This window comes from Geotrypetes seraphini, chromosome 9 (assembly GCF_902459505.1).
Source record: "Geotrypetes seraphini chromosome 9, aGeoSer1.1, whole genome shotgun sequence".
In the NCBI taxonomy this organism is placed as follows: Eukaryota; Metazoa; Chordata; class Amphibia; order Gymnophiona; family Dermophiidae; genus Geotrypetes; species Geotrypetes seraphini.
In genome coordinates, this window is record NC_047092.1 from 67,486,146 (window position 1) to 67,498,333 (window position 12,188).

General features: G+C 41.5%; 1 protein-coding gene across 5 annotated transcripts in view; it reads right to left on the bottom strand.

The window, feature by feature from the left end:
* Positions 1-12,188, bottom strand: part of SCAF11 (SR-related CTD associated factor 11) — a 543,954-nt gene that overhangs the window by 371,581 nt on the left and 160,185 nt on the right. The window contains exon 3 of one of the 5 annotated variants that reach the window (XM_033958791.1): positions 2,604-2,749. The exons of the other annotated variants lie outside the window; for them this stretch is intronic. Coding sequence (XP_033814682.1) covers positions 2,604-2,634 — 31 coding nt within the window. The 5' untranslated portion in view covers positions 2,635-2,749. The remainder of the gene's footprint in view (positions 1-2,603; positions 2,750-12,188) is intronic. 5 annotated transcript variants of the gene reach the window in all.

Sequence of the window (12,188 nt, forward strand, 5' to 3'; positions counted from 1 at the left end):
GGCTTGTACAGATGAAGACAGAGCTTGCATGGATGGGGCAGGGACAGAACCAATGGGGATGGAGATTGGGGACGCGGACAAAATGTCCCTGTGTCATTCTCTATAGGAAAGCACCAGATAGCCATATTTAACCAGATTTCCAATCTACTGATAACTACCCCAGACTACAAGATGTTCAGAAAAGAAATAAAAACTATACTCTTCAAGAAATTCCTGAAACAGTCCTAACATCACATATACCATCCTTCCTCCCTCCCTCTTCCCGCCACATTGAATCTACTGGACTTCTCTTTACCTCTCTAAAAAGGACAAATGATCTTCCATTGTAACCCACCGTTTATAATTCTTTTGTAATCCCCCTTGAACCGCAAGGTAATGGCGGAATAGAAATCTCTAATGTAATGTAATGTAATTTAGCACCTAGATTTGTCTAGCTAAGCTAAGAAATGAAAGAAAATCAGAGCTAACCAACTGTCTCCTTCCAGGAATGACCACAATCTGAGCAAGCAAATCTACGCTAACAAGAATACCTATTGAAATGAAATAGATACTTGGTCTTTGGGGAAATTTCCTGCATTTTGGGTAAACAGGTGCCTGCTGATTGGCGACATGCCTTATTGTTCTGGCATGAGTTGAATATGGAGAGGGGAGAATCCACTTTTTGCAAATTGGCCATCACAGCTGCCTGGTTGATATTAGCCTCCCAATGAAACCAACTGGCTTCTCTTACTTGGCCATTGGTGGTACAGAGGTTACATCAAAGGTAGCTGATGTTTCATCTCACTGCTCTCCAACATGGTAGGCGCATGGTTATGCACACATTTGGCAAAATTTTCATCTGCATACTTAACTGTGGGTTGGGGGGACTGGGATTAGTGGAAGCCCCTGGAGATGTTTTCTTATTGCAGTGTAGAATGCTTGTTTTGTTTTGTTTTTTGCTCTGCTGGGATCTTCTCATTTGGGGTCTGCGATCTGTCACAGGGGGAGGGGTGTATGTAAATTGCTGTTCTCATTTCTGTGGTTCTTCAGCCTGGGTTGACCTGTTTGTTCATTTGTTCTGGTTTCTGTTTTGGGGGATGCCCCCTTTCTGGACTTACTGTGACTTTGTATTGTCCTTGTTTGATGATGACTGTGTTTATTTTACTATTCAATAAAAGCTTTTAATAAAAAAAAAAAAAAAAAAAAAATGGAGTAGATATTTCACCATTCATAAGCAACTTGCTAAACTTAAAAGTAGACAAAGCCATGGAGCTAGATGAGATACATCCTAGGATACTAATAATGAAACTTGGAGAGGTCTTAACAAGTCTGCTGAAGGATATTTTTCGTTAATAACTCTTTAGAAATGGGCGAGGTTCCACAGGACTAGAAAAGAGCAGCTGTGGTCCCTTCTTAACAGAAGTGATAACAGAAGAGAGGTGGGAAGCTAGGTAAGAATAGCAAATTATCAACAATACAAGCCAGTAGGTTAGAAATCCAAGGCAATATTACTTTGTAACCAAAGGCAGGGTGTGCCTAATAAATCTAATTGGCTTCTTCAGTTTGATGACCAGAAAAAAAGACTGAAGGCTTGCACTGGATGTGGTTCATAAATAAGCTTAGTGCCCTAGAGGCAGGTCCCAAGATGGCAAACTGAGCTAGAAATAGTTGATTGACAGAAGATACTGGTAAATGGAATTCACTCAGAAGAAAGGTGAATGATCCTGGGGCTAACACCATTCCACATTTTTGTAAAGCAATACTGCTGAAGAATCGGTGTCAGGTCAAAAGTGCGCCGGGACAAAGGCGCGTGCAGACAACTGAGCGCGATGCGGAGGCGCGCACCGAAGAAAATGACTGTTTTAAAGGGCTCCGACAGGGGTTGTGGGAGGGGAACCCCCCACTTTACTTTATACAGATCGCGCCGCGTTGTGGGGGCGTTTGGGGGGTTGTAACCCCCCACATTTTACTAAAAACTTCACTTTTTCCCTAAAAAACAGGGAAACAGTTAAGTTTCCAGTATAATGAGGGCGGTTACAACCCCCCAAACCTCCCACAACACCGCCGCGATCTGTATTAAGTAAAGTGGTGTGGGGGTTCCCCAACAAAAACCCCTGTCGGAGCCCCTAAAAAAACTCTTTTTCTTCGGCGCGCGCTTCCGTCTTGCGCTCAGTTGTCGGCACGCGCCTTTGTCTTCAGCGGGTTTGTCTATGAACCGAAGAATCAGAAGGAACAGTTTGAATTTTTATGGAATATATGAAGATCTGTAACAGAGCAGACATCTTGGAAGGAGAAGATAATTTAATAATTAATCTACAAAACCTAGAAGACACGTTAAATTTTTAGCAGTTAAGCTTTCCTGTGAAGAAATGAAGAGTGATGAATCTGTACAGAAATCCAAAAGGAACTCCATGTATTAGGGTGGAGGGTTTGAAAAGGCTGATGTGCATGTACACGAAGAGAGATCTTGGGATGATAACTGATTATTTCAAGGTAACAAAACAATGCGATGCGATATGGAGGTACCCAAAGCCAGGATATGCTGGGCTGTATAGAGAGTAATAGCCAGCAGGAAAAAAAAAGAGGCATTAATACTAGTGTACAAATTATTGGTGAGGCCTCACCTGGAATACTGTGTTCACGTTTGGAGGCCATATCTCATGAAGGATATAAAGTGGCTGGAGATGGTTCAGAAGAAAGTGACCAAAATGGTGCCGATCTGTGCCAGAAGACATACGAGAAGATACTTGAAGATTTAAATATGCAAATCCTAGAGAAGAGGAGGGACAGGGAGATATGATAAAGATATTTAAATACTTGAAAAGCATTAATGAACAAAGAAGCAAACATTTTCCAAAGGAAAAGAAGCTGCAGAACTAATCTAAAAACTACAGGGAGGTGGATTCAAACAATGTCAATTAACTTTTCTATAATTAAAAAAAAATAAAAAAGGCAATGAATGCGTAGAATGCTCTCCCAAAGAAGGCGGAGGAGACAAATAGTAATGGAATTCAAAAAGAAATGGGAATACACAGACGATTCCTAAAATCAAGAAGACTAGAAACGAAATATTGAGCACCTCAAAACAGTACATCAAACAGCACTGAAATTCAAGGTGACAAAGAGTGGGGGAAAGGTGATAAGCTGCATGGAGATGCTGTTACACCCCTAACCAACCACTTTACCAGGCAGGCTGGATGGGCCATTTTGGTCTATCTGCAGTCATCTACTATATTTTTACCACAAACATAAGATCTTTTATATTTACCACAAATATCAGACCTCTTGGGGATACTTGAGGACTGGATTGTCAAATCACTTTGGCAACGTAATAATGTCAGAACTAGAAAACTTTTAGTGTTGTGAAAGATTCTTCCCCCTCTTCTTCATCTCCCCTATTATTGTATATATGTCACATTGAACGGTTTCTGATTTTAAACAAAATTTTATATTAGACAAAGAGAACCTGAACACACACACAAAACACAATTTTTAAATTATGTCGTTTACTTAAGAGCTGATCACTTAATAGTAACATTATCCAATACCAATATCACTCACATAAAAAAGTAAATGTTCCTATACTTAGTCACACAATGGACCAAATTTAATTGATAATTGGATTCAGCTGATTGAACACATCCAGGCTTGATTATAGCCAGCTCTTTTGAGTCTAGACCTCACCATATACAGAACCTCACTGTGAAAGTGAAGTTGTCACCACAAAGTTTCTACAATAATACTATGCCACAATTAAAGGAAATTTGAGAAGAAATGAACAGTGTTCTTTTCCTTTCTCTATCCTGTTTCAATTATTTGATTTTAATATTACTTTGTACTGTACACCACTTTTGACCTGTTTTCTGGAAATGGCTATATAATCAAGCTTTTAAATAAATAAAACATGTTGTGAAATATATCAGTGTGGAAAAGGATACAAAGTCACTATCTCCAAATGGAGAGGACTTGCAACAGTGCTGAATCTTCCCAAGAAAGGTTGGCCTGCCAAAATTACTCCAAGAACACAGAAACAACTCATCTGGAAAAAAATATTCCAGAACCTGTAGTCGGCTCTAACATCAAGTAAGATCAGCGTTCATGATTTCACAGTAAGAAAGAGGATAGATTTCAGGGAGAGTAGTAAGGTGGCAACTGCTGCTATCCAAGAGAAATATCGACGTTTGTCTCATATTTGCAAAATCCAAAGAAAACCAAGAAAATTCAAAGGAAACTACTCTAGATCCATAAAAATATGAAACAATGGATCTCACTAACATGAAACATATCAAAAATTTATATAAGAGTAAAAGGTGCTCAGTAAATGATATAAACCATCTCACCAGGTAATGGTTGCATCTGTCACATCCTAGCACTACCCCCAACCAACCTAGTTCATGAGTGAAAATAATGAAAAAAAATATTTCTCATGCTGATGTTCAAAGGACGCTCTTCAAACAAGGTACAGCTGAGGATGGTGACCACACCATTACCAAATTCTTCAATCCCCAAGCAGTGGTCACCACCCTCAGCTGTACCTTATTTTCTTTCATTATTTTCACTCATGGCAGGGGGTGGTACTATGATGTGGCAGATGTAACCATTACCTGGTGAGATGGTTTATATCGTTTACTGAGCACCTTTTTCTCTTATATAAATGTTTTATATGCTTCATGTTAGTGAGATCCATTTTCTGTTTTTGTGTCACATTTGCAAAAACACACCTGGCTGATCACCAAACTTTCTGGGATGATATTCTATGGAGAGATGAGTCAAAAATAGAATTCTTAGAGCAACACAGGATCCATTATGTCTGGCAAATAGAGCATTCCACAATAAGAACATCCTACCAACAATCAAATATGGTGGTGTGGGGATGCTTTGCTGTCTGGACCTCGAAAACTTGCCATTATTGAAGGAACCTCGAATTCTGCACTGTACCAGAATATTCTAAAGGAGATTGTCCAGTCATCTGCCCATGAGCTGAAGCTGAAGCAAAATTGGGTTATACAGCAAGACAATGATCCAAAACACAAACACAAGTCTACATCTAAATGACTGAGAAACAAAATTAGTGTTTTGGACTGGAATACTAAAAATACTGACTTGAACCCAATAGAGATGCTGTGGTAGGACCTAACACAAGCAGTTCATGCACAAAACCTATAAATGTATCTGAATTAAAGAAGTTCTGCAAAGAGTAGGCTAATATTTCTAAACAGTGATATAAAAGACTGATAACCAATTATTGCTGTTAAAGATGGTACAACCAGCTATTAATTTAAGGAGCAGTCACTTTTTCACATGGGTGATGTGTGCGCATTGGATAACTTTCTTCCTTAAATAAATTATGTAATAATATAAAATCTGTGTTATATGTTTACTCCGGTTCCCTTTGACTAATATTTTTTGTTTAAAGATCAGAAATCATTCAGTATGACTTATATTCAATAAATCACAGTTACTTACTATAACAAGTGTTATCCAGGGACAGCAGGCAGATGTTTTCACATGCAGATGATGTCATCCATAGAGCCCAGTACGGACAGTAAAAAGTTTACCATTACTTTAAGCTTTGCGAAGCTTCGAGACTGCTTACACACGCTTTCTTATCCAATGTCAGCTCACGATGCCATAAGCAAGCTAAGAAGCCAACCAGGGGAGGTGGGAGGGATGTGAGAATATCTGCCTGCTGTCCCCAGATAACACCTATTACAGTAAGTAACTGTGCTTTATCCTAGGACAAGCAGGCAGCATATTCTCACAAGTTGGACTCCCTAGCTTACTAAAATGGGATGGAGAGAGAATTGGCCATTAGGAAGGAAATAAATTCTATAATAATGCTTGGCCGAAATGACCATTTCGTCTGGAATAGGAATCTTGACAGTAGTAAGATGTGACTGATGCTGCCATAGCTCAAATCTTGTGAGTTTTAACACGTCCCTCGAGCTGCAGCCCAGCCTGAGCATAGCAAAAGGAAAAGCAGGTCGCCAACCATAAGCAAATAGTTCATTTGGTGACAGGTAGGCCCAATCTGTTAGGGTCAAAGGAGATGAACTGTTGAAGATCTGTGTGGCTTAGTCCTTTGTATGTAGTAGGCCAGAGCATGCTTATAGTCCAATGTATGAAGAACTGTTTCTCCAGGGTGAGAATGAGGCTTTGGGAAAAATACTGGAAAAACAATAGATTGTTTCAGGTGAAATTCTGAGACTGCTTTTTGGAGGAATTTAGAATGAGTCCTGAGAACCACCCTATCATGATTAAATACTGTGAAAGGTTGGCTGCAAACCAGTGCTTGAAGTTCACTCACTCGATGAGATCAAAAAGACCACTTTCTAAGTGAGAAATTTAAGATGAGTAGTTGCTAGTGATTCAGATGGTGGCTTCATCAGACTGGCTAGGATTACATTAAAATCCCAGACAACTGGAAGTGATTTGAGTGGAGGTTTGAAATTCATGAGTCCTTTCATAAACCAGGTAACTAGGACATGAGTGGCCAGAGGTTTATTGTTGAGAAGAGCATGGTAAGCACTAACAGCAATGAGGTGAACTCTGACTAAAGTTGTTTTAGTCCAGAGTTGGATAAATGAAGAAGATAGTCCAACACTGATGGAAGAGAAGAGGAAGAAGCATCCAAGTCATGGAGATTACACAAAAAAATGAAGCATGTCTATTTCTGTTGATAGCACTGCTGTGTTGAAGGCTTTCTAGAAGCAGCTATAATGGCTTGTACCGAGTCAGAAATATTAAAATCTGCTGAAGTCAGACCAAGAGGTACCAAACTGTTAGGTGCAGAGATTGCAGATTGTGATGCAAAAGTGAGCAGTGATGGAAAGATCTGTAATGGAATTGGATCCTTGGCACTCAGTTGAAGTAGAATGGAGAACCAAGGTTGCCTGGGCCACCAAGGAGCTATCAGGATCATGGTGGCTGACTCTTGCTTGAGCTTAAAGTCTTCATGATAAGAAGGACTGGTGGAAATGCATAAAGGAACTTGTTCGTCCAATCTAGAAGAAAGGCATCTGCTTCGAGACAATAAGGAAAGTACTGTCTGGAGAAGAACTGAGGCAGCTTATGATTGTAGGAGACACAAACAAATCTATCTGAGGAATCCCTCAAAGACAGAAGATGTGGTGCAAGACTGTGGAGTGGAGAGACCACTCGTGTGGATGGAGAAATCTGCTGAGATTGTCTGCCAGGATATTCTATTTGCCTTGCATATATGGCTTTGAGAAATATGTTGCAAGGAATTGCCCAATCTCAAATGCGCTTGGCTTCTTGACAGAGAGGAAGAGAGCCCATGCCACCCTGTTTGTTGATATAGTACATCACCACTTGATTGTCTGTACGAACAAGGAAGACTTGGTTGGAAAGATGATTTTGAAATGTGAAGAAAGCTTTGCGAATCACCTGTAGCTCTAACACATTGATGTGAAATTTCTTTACTTGAGAGGTCCACAAACCTCAAGTCCTGAGACCATCCAGGTGGGATCCCCTAGCACACATGGACATGTCCATCGTGAGTACCCTCTGATGTGAGGGGGATGTGAAACAGTAAACCTCTAGAGAGATTTGTTGGATTCAACCACCACTGGAGAGATTGACAAAGAGGCAAGGTGACTTTGATCCTTTGGGATAAGGAATCCATGGCCTGAGACAACTGAAATTGAGCAAGGGGAGTTACATGAGCTGTGGATGTCATGTGACCCATGAGATGAATCATTTATCTTGCTGAGAAGATTTGCAGAGTGGACACACGGTTGGAAAGTTGAAGCAAGGTGTTTTGTCTTTGTTGAGGTAGGAAAGCCCATAGAAGAGTGGTGTCAAGTAGGGCTCCTATGAATTCCAGCACTTGAGAGGGTTGAAGATGAGACTTGGGAAGTTGGTTTCGAACTCTAGAAGCTAGAGGAAAGTTATCATTAGCTGTGTTGCAGAGTGCACTACTTGAGGAGATGTAGCGTTTATCAACCAATCATCCGGATATGGAAACACTTGAAACCCATGTGTACTCAGGTTTGCTGCCACCACTACTAGGCACTTGGTGAATAATCTTGGAGAGGAAGCAAGTCCAAATGGCAGAACTTTGTATTGGAAGTTTTGATGAGCAATCCAAAAATGCAGAAACCTTCTGTGGTCGGGATGTACGGATATATGTGTGTAGGCCTCTTTGAGGTCTAGAGAGCATAGCCAATCATTTTGTTCTAGAAGTGGGTATAGGGTACCCAGAGATAGAATGCAAAACATTTCTTTTACAAGATATTTGTTGAGAGCCCAGTAGGTTGAGAATGGGACAAAGACCTCTTGTCGTCTTTGGAATTAGGAAATACCTGGAGTAGAACCCCTGATTTTTCTGGGAAGGGGATACTACTCCTATGTCATTTAGTTGAAGTACAGCTTTGATTTCCTAAAGAAGAAGGGACATCTGTTGAGATGTGAAAGAACACTCTCTTGGAGGGTTGTTCGTAGAAATGGTGGTGAAATGAAGAGAGTAACCCTCCTGTAAGATTTTGAGGATCCAGGAGTCTGTGGTACAACAGAAGTAGGCCTCCAATGGGTTGGGGTGGTGGCCAAAATGGATAACTGCAGCTATGCTTTCTATAAGCATGTCAAAAAGACTGAGCAGGCTTTTGAGGAGCCGAAAGCTGAGTCTTCTGAGGCCTTTGTGTCTTGTCTCTTCTGAGGAGGAGGTTTCAAAGAAAAGGAGGTCGTTGGATAGCACCTCTTTTATGTATAGGAAGGAAGCTGTTGTGAAGGTTTAAATGACTGAGCTTTAGTCCCATCAACTTGGTCCAGCTCTGTTCATGAAGGGTTAGTCTTTGAATAGCATCTTCGACCTTGTCTCCAAAAAGTTCTTCACCCAAATAAAGAATGTTTGCTAAACATGTCCATGTCAAAGTCTCTTAACCATGCAAGACTTCTCATAGCAATTGACATAGCTGATGCTTTGGATACCACATCAAAAGCTGATCAGGCCATAAACATTTGTGTTTGAAGAAGACAAGAGTGGACTCTTGGAATGCAGCAAGTTTCTCAGATGGTGTGTATTGTTGAAAATCAGCCAAATTCTTGACATGTCAAGGAGGAGGAGAGCTGGTATCGAGGGACTCAATGCTTTAGAGGCCTGCGACGCTTGCTGGGAAGAGGATGCCTTCTTAGCAGGCTTGCCGAATGGAGGAATGCCATCCGATATTGATGGTGGTGACGATGCCGGTACCGCCAGTATCAATGGCTCAGATTTATCATTGTAGTCCCTGACCAATCCAAACAGCTTTTCTTGCTATATACGACCTGCCTTTAATGAGCATTTCTGCAGTGTAGAATACCAAGCACAAGTGTCTATTCGATGCTCAGCCCCAAACACTGTATGCACCAATTGTGCGGGTCAGTGATGAAAATAGGGCTCTGGCACCGACAGCACTTTTTAAAACTGCTTGAAGGTTTAGACTTGGACGGAAAAATCTTGGCAGCAAAGTCAAAGGACTGAATGGTTGACACAAAATACACGACAAGCAAAGTGGAAAAATAATGGGGCCCAAAGGGCCAACTGAGGAACAAAAAGGAAAAGTAGTATTTAAATATATATATATATTTTCAAAATATATATATATTTTCAAAATATAAACAAGTAAATCTACCTGCATACAGATTAGAAATGAAATATACCACTCTTGGCCAGAGAGAAATTGAGAAGTTTTTAAACTAGGAAGAAGGGGAAAGCTGCCAGTCGACCAAGAGTCGATGGTTCAGGAACTGGTATACCCAGAGGATACTGTGCAGGAAGATAGCGGGAAAGACTCACCGGATCATAGCCAAGACAGAAATCCTGACGGATTGAAACGGACACAAGAGGGAAGAAAATGCAAGAAAGTAACAGGCCGCAAACTCAAGTGTATGTACACAAACGCAAAGAGACTAAGGAATAAGATGGGGGAATTAAAAGCTATGGCACAAAAAGATAACCTTGACATCATTGGCATCACGGAAACATGGTGGAACGAGGAAAACATCTGGGACACTGTGCTACTGGGATACAAGCTATACCGCAGAGAAAGAGTGGGTCAAAAAGGTGGGGTATTGCCCTATACGTCAAAGAGAGAATTGAGTCTACTGGAGAGAACACGCTGAAAACGGAAAATAAGGTAGAATCTCTATGGGTCAAAATTCCGGGAACAAATGGAGTGGAAATGAAGATCAGCATCTACTACCAACCCCCAAGGCAGTATGAAGAAATTGATGGAGAAATGACGGACAAAATTAAACGCAACTGCAAGGGAGGCAACGCAGTTATCATGGGTGACTTCAATTATCCAGGAATAGATTAGAACCTAGACACCTCCGGCTGCAGTAGGGAAAACAAGTTCCTGGATGCTGTAGGCGATTGCTTCCTGGAAAAACTTGTCAAGGAAAATACAAGAGGAAATGCAATTCTGGACTTAATTCTAAATGGACTACGAGGACCGGCACAAGGTGTAGAAGTAGAAGGGACGCTGGGAAGCAGTGATCACAATATGATCCACTTCAACCAGGACACAGGGGCAAAACGTCGATTCAGAACGACGGCCATGGCACTGAACTTCCAAAAAGGGAATTACAAAGGGATGAGACTCATGGTGGGGAAGAAGATAAAGAAGAGGATAAGCACTGTAAAAACACTAGAGAAAGCTTGGACCCTTTTTAAGGGCACAGTCACCAAGCCGCAAAATCTATATATACCGATTATCAACAAGGGATCCAAGAGGAAAAGGAACAAGGAACCGGCGTGGCTCACTGTAGAGGTGAAGGAAGCGATCAGAGACAAGAAGACTTCGTTTAAGGAATGGAAAAGGGCAAAAACGTACAAAAACTGGAAAAAGCACAAACAACATCAAAGTAAGTGCCATAAGGCGGTAAGGGGGGGCCAAAAGAGACTACGAGGAAAAAATAGCCAGGAGGCAAAAAACTTCCAGCCGTTCTTTCGATATATTAAGGGGAAACGACCCACGAAGGAAATGGTGGGGTCGTTGGATGACCATGGAATAAAGAGAGTGCTAAAGGAGGACAAAGCCATCACCGACAAACTGAACACATTTTTTTTTCATTTACCGAAGAGGATATATACAACATACCGGAGGGCTGACAGGCTGTACGCAGGAAACGAAGACGGGAAACTGACAGGGTTGTCAGTCAGTCTAGAAGAGGTATGCAGGCAGATTGATAGGCTTAAAAATGATAAATCCCCGGGACCGGATGGCATCCATGCAAGGGTAATCAAGGAACTGAAAGAGGCTATAGCTGAACTGCTTCAACTAATAGCCAATCTGTCAATCAAATCAGGAAGGATACCGGAAGACTGGAAAATGGAGAATGTTACGCTGATCTTCAATAAATGTTTGAGGGGAGATCCGAGAAACTACAGACTGGTGAGTCTGACCTAGGTACCGGGAAAGAAAGTAGAGGCACTGATAAAGGACCGCATCATTGATCACCTTGACGGACACAATCTGATGAGGACCAGCCAACACGGCTTCAGCAAAGGAAGATCTTGCTTGATGAACTTGCTGCACTTCTTCGAGGGAGTAAACAGGCAGATAGACAAGTGTGACCCGGTCGACACTGTATATCTGGATTTTCAGAAGGCATTTGACAAGGTTCCGCATGAACGACTACTTCGAAAAATTGTGAGCCTTGGAATCGAGGGTGAAATACTCATGTGGATTAAAAACTGGCTGGCGGATAGGAAACGAGAGTGGGGGTAAATGGACAATACTCGGACTGGAAAAGCATCACAAGTGGAGTTCCGCAGGGTTTGGTGCTTGGGCCTGTGCTCTTCAACATATTTATAAACGACCTGGAAATTGGTACGAGTAAAGTGATTAAATTTGCAGATGATACAAAGTTATTCAGAGTAGTGAAGAAGCAGGAGGATTGCGAAGACCTGCAACGTGACAAACACGCTCGAGAAATGGACAGCGACAGGGCAAATGAGTTTTAACGTGGATAAGTGTAAGGTGATGCATGTTGCTAACAAAAATCTTTTACACGATTACAGGATGTCCGGTGCAGTACTTGGAGACTTCCCCCCCTCCCCCCCCCCGAAAAGAGACTTGGGAGTACTGGTCAACAAGTCAATGAAGCTGTCCGTGCAATGCACGGCGGCAGCAAAAGGGCAAACAGAATGCTAGGAATGATTAAGAAGGGGATCACAAACAGATCGGAGAAGGTTGTCATGCTGC